The sequence below is a fragment of the Catharus ustulatus genome, chromosome 6, assembly GCF_009819885.2.
Source record: "Catharus ustulatus isolate bCatUst1 chromosome 6, bCatUst1.pri.v2, whole genome shotgun sequence".
NCBI lineage: Eukaryota > Metazoa > Chordata > Aves > Passeriformes > Turdidae > Catharus > Catharus ustulatus.
The window spans coordinates 2,440,440-2,454,332 of record NC_046226.1 but is presented as its reverse complement, the minus strand read 5'-3'; the positions used below and the strand labels follow the sequence as shown (position 1 = coordinate 2,454,332).

The 13,893-nt window shown below is 44.2% G+C and overlaps 1 protein-coding gene across 1 annotated transcript; it reads right to left on the bottom strand.

The window, feature by feature from the left end:
* Positions 1–27: 27 nt before the first annotated feature.
* RTRAF (RNA transcription, translation and transport factor) lies at positions 28–13,538 on the bottom strand. The gene is made up of 8 exons (XM_033063151.1): positions 13,400–13,538; positions 12,602–12,726; positions 11,266–11,365; positions 8,779–8,865; positions 7,877–7,965; positions 4,926–4,994; positions 1,161–1,209; positions 28–402 (listed from the first exon to the last, which is right to left on the bottom strand). Exons 1-8 carry the CDS (start codon positions 13,458–13,460, stop codon positions 248–250), a joined length of 735 nt encoding a protein of 244 aa, XP_032919042.1. The 5' UTR covers positions 13,461–13,538; the 3' UTR covers positions 28–247.
* Positions 13,539–13,893: the final 355 nt, after the last annotated feature.

Below are 13,893 nucleotides of genomic sequence, written 5' to 3'. Positions count from 1 at the left end.
AAAAGAGACACACACACACACACAAAGTCCTATTTACCAACTCAGATCTCACCAGAACAATTTGTCTGTTTCCCTCAATGTCATTTATTTAAAGAAAAAACTGGTAATTCATCAGAAGTCAGGATTCAATTCCCTGTTTTCTTTCCAAACAGGCAAATCAATCTCGTTTCGAAGTGCATGCCGGCGTGGGAGCTGTAGGTGGTTCCTAATTGCATTAAGTACACACAGGGCTGAAACTTTCCTGCCTTCATCTCCCCACTTTTCCCAGTCTGTGGTCAGTCTTGGGGTCAGCAATGATGGCCTGGACAGCCACGATGGCCTCGTTGATTTTGGTTTGCAGCTCGCGCAGCTCCTCGATGTGCAGCAGGCGCAGGATTTGGGCGGCTTCGTTGATAACAGCATCTGGGGAGGGGCACAGAGAGGAGCTGCAGTTAGCCAGCATTTTATCCAGAATTTTAGCCATCATTTTCAGCTCACAGGAGGGATTTAAGGGAGTTTCAATGCTCTGTATGTTGTTGCTGCTGGTGGTTTCCAGGGTGGAAACAGAGAACAACTTTCCCTGCTGAATGGGAAATCAAACCTGGTGGAATCCAAACCTTCCCCACCATCCTGCAGCCCTGGGAATGAGACAATCACAGGCTGGTTTGGGCTGGAAGGACCTTAAGGATCCTCTCATTCCAAGCTCCCACTCCAAGGCTGGTGTGAAACATTCCAAGCAGTGATTTAAGTGATTTCAGCCAGACCCGTGGAGCCCCAGGTCTGTTCCTTATCAATAATCCAGCAGGTTTATCAATAATCCAGCAGGTTTATCAATATCAATGCCAACTTGAGCTGCCTCAATGGGATTTTAGGAAAAAAAAAGGGAGCTGAAATCCATGGAAGCAGCACAGCTGTCCTCTGCTGGTAGCAGCAGGATTTACAAACAGCAGGATGCATTCCTCGGGTTGCCATTAAAAGCTGTTATTTAAACAGATTCCAAACAGCTTGGATTGAGGCTTTGCTGTTCCAAACCCAAAATGCTCATAAATAACCAGCTGGGAGGGAGGAATTCTTTCCACTCCAGGGTTTTTTACTGTCCACATCAGCTCTGGATTTGACAGTAATAACTCTGTCAAAGGCAAACATTCCCATTTAAAAGTCACATTAGGAGCAGCGCTCACCTCCCGTGTCAAATCCAAGAATGTGCTTTTCCAGAGCAACAGGCAGACCCTGGAAAAGGGAAAAAAAAAGAGTTAAAAATGTCATTTTAAATGTTTAATAAATAAGATCTGAGGGAGAAAATATGGGTATTGCTTAGACAAAAAAAAAAAGTGTGAAAAGTTTGAAATTCGCTGAGGTTGATTAAACTCCCTTTGTGTCCCGAAACACCAAACCCAGAGTGTAGTAAAGAAAAATCTTCCTGCTCTAGGATCCCTCACTGGATACACAGAGCCTGCATTCAATCCTTAAAAGGGCAACAGCAGCACTGGGAGCCATCACCCCATCCAGCAGCTTCCCAGGAAAACAAAACTGGGCTTTCTTAGAAACTCCTTCCTTTCAACAGCTGCCAGGCTTTGAGCAGGGGCTGACTGCAAAGAGCTGCAGAAATTCTCTATAATCGAGTTTTGCTGAGCTCACAACATGCCCAGAAGCATCTGCTCAAGTGTTAAGCTTGGGAATAAAGGAAAATATTCTATTTTCTAAACATTTTGTCTATTAAAACGCTCCAGGGTAAAATTTATTAGTGGTCATTTGTAAGCATTGCTCTGTTTCCTTTGCTCTGAGCAGCTGCAGAGGAGTGGTCACACTAAATCATTACTCCAAATGGACTTAAAATTAGATTTAAATTCCCAGAATTCGTTTTTATAACCCTCAGTGAGGTTTTTTTCAACATTTGTCAAAAGCCTTGCATTTTGCACAACAAAAACCTGAGTTCAATACATTAATTTCTGCAGGGATGGGGCTGTAAAGCTTTTAGGTAGTGAAAATTTCCTTTAAAGGCTTTTATACAGATGGAAAAAAAAAAGAATCTGAGTTGATCAAAACACACATTGGTGGCTGCAACTCATTTGTAAAAAATGAGGTTTTTCCTAGGCATTTATAGTAAAATCCAAGTTCAACTGCAATCTTAAAAATCCATCTCCAGTTAAAAATTGGTGATAAAAATGCCACTAAAGCCACTTCAGAAAGATTCCAGAAATATCAGACTTCCTACATGGATTTTTTAATAAGAACTGAGGTTTGTACTCAAGGTTTCCTGCCAGCCTGGGGTGCTCCCAAGGAAAAATTGATATTTTTGGCCTTTTTTTCTCCTCACAGTTCTTTGTGGATAAATTCCCTCCAGTGTCACCTGGCAGCAGGAATTCCCTTTCCCTCCCTTCTTCCCACACTCCCTGAGTTTGATCCTTTTTGGGAAGCTGCCTTTGGAATCCCCACAACAAGCCCATGATCCTTCAGACAGGAATAAACTAAAAAAAAAAAGCATTTCTACATCAAGAACTACACAGACAATTTCATTTCCAGCTTCATTCCCTACAAATTTGATTTATGAACACTGCACAATAATTTGGCCTTTTACAAATCAGTAAAAGCATGAAGAATAAATCTATTTTTAAATTTTTTTTTTAAATTCCCAACCCAGCCATCCTCTCTGCTTTGGTGATATTTCCTTTTTTCCCCCCATGAAGATGTTGATGGTCCCTCCTGGCACAGATTTTCCTGCTTCCAACCATCCCCTTTTCTTTTTCCTAAGGAAAATACACACTCAGATTTTATCACAGAGACATCTCAGCCCTGCTGATGCTCTGCACATCTATCAGATATGAACAATTCCCTGGTAGGAAAAAAAAAAAAATCTCTGTTCCCCCTAAAAATTCCCATTTTGATCCCAGCTGTGCAGCTATGAAAACAACAATAAAAAGTTGATTTTTATTAACATTACAGAACCCAAAATGGAGACAACAGGCTCAGCTGCTTTTCTATTTCCCTGCTCTTTGAACAGTTTGATGGATTTGCAAATCCAGAGCTTTGCTTCACCCTTCCAATGCTTCTGGAAATTGCAGCAACTCAGAGCACCTGTGATTCCCACTTGGAAAACACCATCAGCAGAGTGATGATAACAAATAAAAAATGATAAATAAATAAATAATGGATTGTTGTGAGCAGCTGCCAAAAAAAAATGAAGGAATTTGGGTTCTTTGAGCAGATCCAGCTGCTTTAGCAGGGATACTCATACAGGTGAGGCTGCCTTTCCCATCCTTTCCCAGTCTTTTCCAGTCTTTCCCAACTCTGCTAAATGCTGGAGAAATCTGGAATGATGAGGAAATGACAAATTCAAAACCCACAGTCATCCCCTGGAACATCTTCCCAACAGACAGCTCGTGGTTAGCCAAGAATTCTGCAAAAATCTGACTTTAAGGGCAGAGATTTCCTTCCCCACTCCTTTTTTTGGGGGAGGGAGGAGATGGATTTCCAACATCCCATTCCTTGAATATATGAGGTGTCCACATGAAGCAAAAAAAATTCCACACAAAGAATGTTTCAACCCCTTCATGCTAATTCCAGGTTGTGCATTTCTCCTCACACTACAGCTGCACTGAACAGTCAGGACAATCCTCTGGAAAAGAAGTCAGGGAAGAGCTGTTCCATGATTTCTCACCCAGGTATATTTGTATTGAAATGGAATAAAACCAGCTTTGTGTTCTGCTCTCCATAATCCCCCAGATCTGCTGCTACCAGGATGGGTGAGATAAATGAACTTTCCACCATCCTCCTAAATGAACTGGTTTTGACTGAGAGCTTTATCTGCATTAATTAACATGAATACAGTAATTTAAGGATTATAAGCCACATGTTACAATACAGGGTGTGATCAAAGGTTTCTGTTCTGTCACCATCTGTTGAGGGTGGGGCAGTGATCCTGATCTCTGTGGGAGATATTCTGCTAATGGGCATCCATTGAAACCAGCTGGGGCAGTGTTCTTTATCTCATGGGATATCTCCTGTTCATGGCCATGGTTTATAAACCAGCTGGGGCAGTGTTCTTTATCTCATGGGATATCTCCTGTTCAAGGCCATGGTTTATAAACCAGCTGGGGCGGTGTTCTTTATCTCATGGGATATCTCCTGTTCATGGCCATGGTTTATAAACCAGCTGGGGCAGTGTTCTTTATCTCATGGGATATCTCCTGTTCAAGGCCATGGTTTATAAACCAGCTGGGGCAGTGTTCTTTATCTTTTCACAACCCATCCTTCCTCCAGCCAGTCATTTTCTGCTCATGGCCATTGAGTCCCACTGTGGCACTGATAAAATTACTGCATCCCATTGGGAGTTGCTCCAGCCAGGGGGAAGAGCCCAACATTTCTTACCAAGATAAAAACAGAGGTTTTGGGACACTAAGGGAGCCCCTTTCTCCACTGGACTCCAGAGGAAAACCGGATTTCTCCACATCCCCACTGGAGCTCCGGAGGGAAACTGCACCTTGTACAGGAGCACTGCTCCAGCTGAGCCACATCTGTCACTGCAGGAGGATGCAGCCACCATGGAATGGGACTGCTGCCAACACCCTGCCTGACGGGTGTCAGGCTGTACTCTGACTGTGTCAGGGTTTGGGGTTTGTTCTTTGTAGTGCTGTATTTCTATTTTAATTTCCCTAGTACAGAACTGTTATTCCTAATTCCCATATCTTTGCCTGAGAGCCCCTTGATTTCAAAATTATAATAATTTGGAGGGAGGGAGTTTACATTCTCCATTTCAAAGAGAAGCTCCTGCCTTTCTCAGCACACACCTGTCCTCCAAACTAAAACAGCAACTTTTTGTTCTCTGTCCATATATAAGCCACACCTGATTATAAACCGCACTTTGGGTTTGGACCAAAATTTTAGTCAAAATGGTGCAGCTTATAATCATGAAATTACTGTACTTAGGCCTGGCCATGGGTACAAACCTCCTTGGACTGGCTGGCTTTGGCTATGGCATCCTGTGTCAGGCGCTCCTGAACCAGAATCCGAATTGCCTGGGATAAAACATGGAAAGGGGACAGGAATTAATTAATACCTCGAGGAATTTATCAGTAATTCCACAGGAAAAAGAGCCAAAATTATAACCTCAAACCCAGTTTTGTGACAGCTTTTTAAAAATTATTATTTAGAAAATTCTTCCAGCTCTTAAACCTTTTTATTTAGGAAGAATCTTGGCATGTAGGATCTCACCCAGGTGTGCAAGGCTGCTTAACCAGAAGTGACAAGGACATTGATTTCACAACATTAATTCCTGCCACTCCTGGGAAAGAAGCTGCAAAATACAAGGAATAACCAGGAAAGCTTGGGATTTTTATCCTGGAGAAAAAGGAGCCTCAGGAGGGTGACAGGAGGGAGGAGCCACATGGGGGAGGGATCTCCTTGCAGGGAACAAGAGACAGGACAAGAGGAACTGGCCTCAAACTGGATTTTGGGGAAAATTTCTTCCTGGGAAGGGTGGACAGGCATTGGGAAGGGTTTCAGAGTGGTGGAACCCCCATCCTGGAGGGATTTCAAAGCTGTGTGGATGTGGCACTTGGGGACACATGGCAGTGCTGGGCCTGATGATTTCAAGATTTTATTTTCAACCTAAACAAATCCAAATTCCAAAGCAGCAGCAGCAATCTTATTTTCCTGAATTCTCATACCTTTAACTCTGCAGCAATGCAGATCCTTTGGGAAGGAAATCCTGCCTTGGGAAGGAAATGCTGTTCTGGGAAGGAAATGCTGCCCTGGGAAGGAAATGCTGCTCTGGGAAGGAAATGCTGCCATGGGAAGGAAATGCTGTTCTGGGAAGGAAATGCTGCTTTGGGAAGGAAATGCTGCCATGGGAAGGAAATGCTGCTTTAGAAAGGAAATCCTGCTGGCAGCATCCTTTAGGAGGTGCTGAACCACCTCCCAAATGCAGAGAAACCTGGAGCAAGGCTTCCCAGGCAGGCTGGGAAAAGACTGAGAGCAGAAAGGAATTCATTTTAGCCTTGTGGAACAAGAGCAGCCTTGACTTTGACAATCCTGGTGCTCATCTGTTTTCCCTGGCTCCAGCACATGGGGTGAAATCCTATCAGAGCTATCAGTTCCTGATACCTACAGCTCCAAATGCCTCCAAAAATAACTGCAGGGATACCATGCAGGCAGATTTCCACAGCAAAGAAGAACTGGCTCTGTCAAACACATTGCTCAGACTCTCCCTGATGAGCAGCCAAAAGTGACAGAAGCAGCTCTGTGCTCCTCCCCCAGGATTTCTCCCAGTTTTGGTCAGGATTAAAGCTGAGCTGGTACCAGAAAGTTGTCACTTAAATATTTCTAGAAATGTGTCACTGAAGGAAGTGGCCTGGACAAAGGAATGGTTTGATGGGGAGTTTAATTCCAGCAGTGAAACCAGACCTTGTGGAAGAGAATTCCAAGTGCCTTTGGCATTAGGAAATAAATATATAAATATCTAACTGTGTTCCACAGATGCTTTGTGACCAACTTGGCAGGTTTAAATGAAGAAAATGGGATGTAAATCCCCCCCTGAGTGTCCAAGCCTGAAGAGGGACCAGAAATTCCCTGCCAACCTGCTTATTGTGGGGGAGAATTCAAGAGTTTGACACTTTCTGATATCATCATCTCAACCCCCAAACCAGCTTTGCATTGTTCCTGGAATGTGGATTCTCACTGCAGCAATCCACTCTTACTGGAATTAAAAGCAGGAAAATTCAGGCTGGTTTTGCCCAAATCTGACAAAAAGAGATGTGGAAAATGTGACAGAAATGTCAATACATTTATGCAGAATTCTACACCCAGGAAAGTTTGCCAACCCTGGGAGAAGAGCTGAAGGAATTTTGGAAAGACCTGAGCTCATTCATGCTGCAAATCTTCAACATCACCACAGCCAGGGCTCCTCTCCCTACCTGATATCCCTTCTCACTGATTTTTGATAGAGATCTCCACTTTAAAGACTGAAAAAGGATATTTTGGGAAGGATAAATAGGAAACTATACAGGAGAGAAGGAGAAAAAAAATGGATGGAACAACTGCAGGCTGAGAATTCCTTAAGAAACCAATATTCACCCAAGAATTACAGCCTTACACTAAATAAACTTCAATACCCACAGCTTTTGGTTTCTCCAAAATAAATTTAGCAAATATCACAACTAATGTCATGAACAGAACTTTATGTGGTTTCTTTAATCAGTGAAATGCTTTTATTTTAATGTCAAACAAATTGAAGTTTATTCCCATATTATGACATGATCAATAGGAACTTGGGATTTTACACTCTCATCAATAATGTATTTTTAATTTTAAAAAATACAGCATGGTATTGACCCCAAATCTATAGAGTGCCATTAGAAAGTCATAAATTTTCTTAAAGGCATAAAAAAGCTGATTTAGAAAATTAATCAGCCTATTTAAGGCACTTAAAACCCATAATCAGTTGTCAAAATGAAATTAAACTGATTTCAGTAATGACAAAGAGTTAACAGTTTACAGGACAAAATAAAAAATAAACTTTTAACTGTAGTTCCTCCCTTGGATGTTATTTTAAAACATCCTTGGCATCATTAAATTTTATTATTAAACTTTAAAAAATTATTAAGAATTTATTAAATTAATTAAAAATGTAAACTTTTAAATTTTTAAGTTTCTCTTAATTTCTAGCACTGCAACAAAACCTTCTCCTTTGAGGATGTTCCTTAAGGAACTCAGCTAAAATAATTCTCCCTGGATGAATTTCCATGATTTATGTTCTTACCTGCTTGAAAAGACACTGAGATTTAAATTTTTTTTTCCTATCTTTGCTTAAAAATTCATATTTATCAGTAACTGCACCTCAAACACACCAGGCACTGGGGAAAAGAAGGAAAAAAGGAGGTGGGAAAAGCGTGAAACTCACCTTGAGCATCACCAAGTAATCATCATGTCTCTGGATCTGAAGCAGATTAGCCAAAGCCATCACCCCAGCCTTGAAATCAGGATTATTCACTGGAAAAATAAGGATTAGCATGAAAAAGAAATGATAATTTCTTTTGGTTTAACTCATTCCAGCAGGCAGAATTGGCTTCCTGACTCCATGGTATTGGATTGCTCTTGAGGGACAATTCCTCCCATCCTTGAAGTGTTGAAAAAATAAGAATGTGGCACTTGGGGACATTATTTAGTGATGAATGTGGCAGTGCTGGGTTAATTGTTGGGCTCAATTCCATGACTCCAAGGCCATGGATAAGCAGTGAGGAAACAATTTGGTTACAGAGCAATCAGCACTGGGCCACATAACCAGGTGAAGTGTTTGAAAATAAAGCAAATTACAGGCAGATATTCTCCTCTGTACATTATTTTAATTTTAATTTTAATTTTTATTTTTATCCCAGCAGAAATCTGCTGCTGCTGAGGGCAGGATCAATCCCTGCCTTCTTGGTGATGGAGGAATGGAAAAAGATTTGGAAGATTTAGGGTTGATTTTAACAGTTCTTTCCCACTGCTTTGATTTATTGTGAGTGTGCCTAGCAGGAAAAAAAATATTAAAATTATTATGACAGAACAGCTGGGGAAGACTGAGCCAACATGAAAATCCTGACAGCATGGAAGTAACCACCCTGCCATCATATTTCCTTAGATATTTTTATTTTTTAAGGCATCTTGCCACTTCTCCCTCACCTACAATAATTATGATTTACAGAACCAAAGCTGTTCATGTAAATGCTCAGCTCTGCATTCCTAAAACTTTTCATTTTTTAAAAAAATCTGCATCACAATCAAATTGCAGTGTGAGGAACATGGAGCTGGTGGCACACTCACCATCCAGGTTGATCAGTGGCTCTGCATTTTTTGCTGTGTTGTCAGCATTTTTAGCACCATCAGGGGTGGAATCCTTGTATTTATCAGCTGCAAAACGAGGAGGCAAACACAAAAATCATCAGCACTGATGGCAGGAAGAACTAACTCAAAGTTTAGCACAGAGCTGTGGTGTTAAAATTGGATTTTTGGGGTGTGGTGGTTGCTCAAGAGCTTTGTGGGATAATAAACTGAGATTTTTGGGGCCACTTCTAAAACCCATCAGTTCCACTGCCAGAAATCTCAAACCATCCAGAGGATGATTTGGTCCTGATGAGCAAATCAAACATTTCCAGCTCAGGGTTTGTTTCACAGCCCACACAGGGCTTTTCCTTTCCTCCTGAACTCCTTTTTCACACAATCCCAAGGAACATGCAGCTCATTCTGCCCATCATGGGGGCACTGAGGATCACATCACAGGTATTTATATCCCATTCCTGGCCTGGGCAGAGCTCAGCCCTGCAGGAATTAAAGGTAATGGAAAAACAGCACTTTGGCTGTTGTTATTTTGCCACCAGTAATTACATTTGGGTTCCCACCCTCCCCATGAGATGGAACTGCTGTGACTGGGGACATTGAACTCCACTTTTTCATAACCTTGTCCTAGTTCCCAAGGGTTCCACATCCACTCCTTGTTAAAAAAAAAAAAGGAGGGGTCTAAGAATAACTTCTCTGAATAAATGCAGTACTAAATATAATGCACTTAATACACTTCAGAGGAAGTTCTCATAAGGGCAATCCCACAGGGAGAAGGGGATAAATATCTACAATGGGATTGGTTCTACCCAGAAAATAAAATAATAAATAAAATAAAATAAAATAAAATAAAATAAAATAAAATAAATGAAATAAAATAAAATAAAATAAAATGAAATGAAATGAAAAGAAATAAAATAAAATAAAATTAAGTAAAATAAAATAACCAATGCAGTTATGCTGCTCCAGTCCTGTGGGAGCTGAAAAGAAACAGTTCCTCTGAGTATGGGGTGGAAACAAGCATGTGAAATTGTGTTTTATTTTTTAAAGAAGTGAAATATACTTTTGACACAGTGTGATTTTGATGCAAATTTAAAACCAGTGTGAATTTCTGCAAGGGGAAGGAGTCCCTGCCCACGGCACTGGGTGCTGTGTGCAAGGGCACTGTGACATCACAGCACATTTGGTGACAGAGTGAGGGTGACACCAGGCTGCAGAGCTCCAGGTGCCAGGCAGGGATGGCCTGAGCAGGATCCCAGCAGGATCCCAGCAGGATGCCCAGCCTGGACCAGTTCCTGTTGGTGGCCCTTGGGCTCAGCTGTTTCTACCCTGGCAGCACCAGCCGCTCCTGCCCGCCCTCCTGGGCCACCCTGGTGTGGGATGTGCCCCCCCTGGAGAAGAGGGGCAGTGCCCACAAGGGCCCCTCCATGCCAGAGGTGTTGTTTTGGATCATCTCAGTCCTGTGCCTGCTGCTCCTGGGGGTTTTCCTCAGCAGGAAAGCCAGGAAGCGCTGGAGAAAGGTGAGGGAGGGGTGAGGGCAGCATGGAGGGTGGGGCCAGCTGGGAGGAGCCCATGGGGACAAGGACAAGGAAAACTGCACTGGCCACTGTGGAGAAAAGCAGGGCAGGTTTAGCATTCCTGGGGATTGCAGTAGATGGGGTTTAAGGGACTTGCCAGCCCAAACCATTCCATGATTCCCACACAAGCTGCTCCCTCTGTCCCTGTCACCACCCTGTCACCCTGTGCCCTCCAGACATGGAAACATGGATGCTCCTGCAAGACCTCCAAGCTGCTCTCCAGGCTGAAGGAAAATCCTGACTTGCTGAAGTGCTACCTGAAGCACCTGCAGAAGTGCAGGAGCTCCTTTGTGGAAGTGTTCCAGGTCAGGATGGATGGGGCTGGGGACAGCCTGGCCTGGGGGGTTGCACTGGAAGGTTTGTACAGGTTTTTTCCAATCCAAATCTCTCTGTGATTCTCCAGATAAAAGAGCAAGAAAATACAGGAAGCCTTCAAGGAGGAGACAACACATTTTGTTCTTTGGGCACAAATTCCCAGCTCTAGCAAGGCTCCCAGGAGGGCTGCACAGAGGATGGAGCTGTCCCACAGCACAGCTTTGGCAATAAAGGTTGTAGGTGAAATTGTCTCTGAGGTAAATGGAACATGGAACTGATGCTCCAAGAACAGAGGGAGTGACCCCACACTGGGATGCTGCAAAATTCCTGCAGAGGGAGGAATTCCTGGCTAGAGGGAGGTGAAGCCCTGGCACAGCTCAGAGAAGCTGTGGCTGCCCCTGGATCCTTGGAAGTGTCCAAGACCAGCTTGGAAGGGGCTGGGAGCACCCTGGGATAGTGGAAGTTGTCCCTGTCCATGGATCTTTAAGGTCCCTTCCAACCCAAACCATCCTGGGATTCTGTGGAATTTCTCAGAAACCCCCACTCCCCCTGATTTTGGGATATTAAACAGATTCCCTCATACCATTATCTCCATATTCCAGCCTCACAGCCAAGCCAAGCAGCCAATCCACTGTTTCTTGTCGTTCCTGTATTTTGAAGGGACAGTTCACATCTTTCATGTACTGGGGAGCAGAAAGAAGAGGAAACAAAAGGATTTTAGTGACCTGGATCACAGAACTGTTGTGTGAACAGTCACTCTCCCACAGGCCTCACAGAAAATATTAATTAAAGAGAGGTGTCACTGTGAAATTCCTGCTGTGGCATCTGATCCGTGCTGGAATCTCCCAGTCCACCCCCAGCTCAAGTCTGACACCTGCTAATGGAATTTTCATTTTAATTAATGTTTTTTTATTGTCAGACTGCCCACCCAGAGAAGCCAAAACGCCCTTGCTTTACTCTCTGCTCATGTCACAGAGCAAATGGAACAAGGGAAGGGGGAACAAGCTGGAACAAAACCTTCCCACCTGGAATTAATTTTCCCTTTTTCAGGGATTTTGTACAAGAGAGGACAAAACCAGGCTGAGGTTCTGTCTGTGCTGTTCTGAACCCAGCACATGAGATCCAGCCAAGGATCCCAAAAAGCAGGATGTGGTGACATTCTGTTGTGTCCCTTTGCTGCAGGGCCAGCAGTGCCACACAGCTGAGAAAAGGATGCCAGGGGCTGGAAAGCAGAAATTCCCTGGAAATTATGGAAAGGACACTCTCACCAAGCCAGCAAAGGCACTGCCAGGAATTCCAGGAATTCCCATTTACCTACAGGATGTTGGAATAATTCAGGTTCTCCCTGAGCAACTCCTGGGCAGTGAGCAAAGCAAGAATTTCCAGGAGGGGAAAAAAAAATGGGATGAACTGGGAATTACAGAGCAGGGAAATGGGAACCAAGGGGGAAAACTCAAGAGTCTTGTGGTGGTTGGAAATGTTCAGGAGGACAGAGATCACCCAGAGTCCATCTGGATGCAGAAAATCCACCTGGAATGACAGGAGGTGCAGGGATGAGATTCCCCCAAATGCTGGCAAGGATTGCAGGAGCCTCACCCACCTCCTTTTGGTACAGGAGGGGCATTAATGCAGAAAAAAATTGTTTATTTGCAGTCAACTTTCCTTCTGCTTCAAGAGCTGAATCAAATCAGGCAAAAAAAAAAAAATAGGGTGGATGCTCCACCTATTAAACAAACAAAGCTGAGGGAAAACTATGCAGAAAATTCTCCCATTGTAATAAACTCCCCCAGTTTGGCTTCAATAACACATTGAAATTCCTAGAAATGTAACAGGACAAATCTCCAGAGTGATTTCCAGTGCACAGCTACAGCAGCTGTGAGAGATCATTGACAGCAGCATTTTTTGGAGCCAGGAAATACCTTCTCAAAGGATTTGGGCCAGTCCTCACTGTGGATGTTCCTCAGATTCCCTCGGTCCTCGATCTTGTAGTGTCTGATTTTCTGGTCCTCCAGCCAGACAATGAAATTCCTGAACTCTGTTTCATCTGTGGGGAGGAGGAGACAAGGCAGGAATTTAAAAATATCTTGAGTTTTGATCCCATTCATACAAATCTTGATGCCTCTGAGCACTTTTACCATTAAAACCTCAAACTTATACATAAAAAAAACACTAAAATTGTGTATTCTCTGACCAAAAACCCATCCTGAATGTTTTTCATTTTTCAAACTGGCTATAACTGACTGACCTCATTAAAGGCATCAGCCAACAAATTATTTTTGATTTGGAATACAATTATAATTTATGAACCACAAAAAGAAAAGTGAAAAAATAACAGAGAATATGAGTTTCTAACTCTGTTCTCAGCACAAACACGACACGTGGAGCACTAATCTCCAACTCCTCTCTAAAAACACAACACAAATATTGTGGCTGCACATTTTTTCCATTCACTGCTGACTCCCGTTGCTCGCTGACCCCAAATCCCATTTTTTGGGGGGCTGGAATTCCACAATTCCAGGGGATGCTCACACTGGGTGACACGGGAGGTCACAGCTCCGGGGTGTCCCCGCTCCCTCAAAGCCCAGCTGGGGTGTTTGGGCTCTGGATCAGCTTTAGTTATGGAATTATGGGATGTATGGAATGATGGGATGGTTTGGTGGGAAGGGACGGTAAAGCCGAGCCGAGCCGAGCCCATCCCGGCCCCCCCAGCCCCTCACCCCTGCAGTTGAAGCCGGCGGGGTTGTGGTAGTCGAGCGCCGAGAGCTTGCGGCGGAACATGGTCCCGGTACGGGAACCGGCCCCGATCCGATCCCGATCCCGATATCCCGATCCCGATCCCGATATCCCGATCCCGATCCCGATATCCCGATCCCGGTGCCGGTGCCGCCTCCCCCGCTCAGGCCGCGCCGCACGGGCCGGAAGCAGGAGAATGCCCGCCCCCCCGTGCAGCGTTCTGCTCGTTGATTGGTCAGCTCGCTGAGCGGCATCCGCCTCGACCAATCAGAGAGCAGAACGGGCCGCCGGGAGGGGAAGTGGCCGCTGTGCCTTGGGTAAGGACGCGGCGGGGGCGGGCCAGGAAGGGGCGGGGCCAGGGAAAATGCGTATTCTGATTGGGTGGGGTCAGCCCGAGGGGCGGGGCTTGTGCAGGGATCCGCCCAGCGGGGAACTGGGGCGTGCTGGGGGTACTGGGAGTGCTGGGAGCTGTACTGGG

Coding starts and splice junctions, on each gene's coding strand:
- RTRAF (XM_033063151.1), bottom strand. CDS start 13,460: ATGTTCCGCCGCAAGCTCTCGGCGCTCGACTACCACAACCCCGCCGGC. Junction 12,727..13,399: donor CGCCGGCTTCAACTGCAGGG/GTGAGGGGCTGG, acceptor TCCTCCCCACAG/ATGAAACAGAGTTCAGGAAT. Junction 11,366..12,601: donor GGCCCAAATCCTTTGAGAAG/GTATTTCCTGGC, acceptor TCTGCTCCCCAG/TACATGAAAGATGTGAACTG.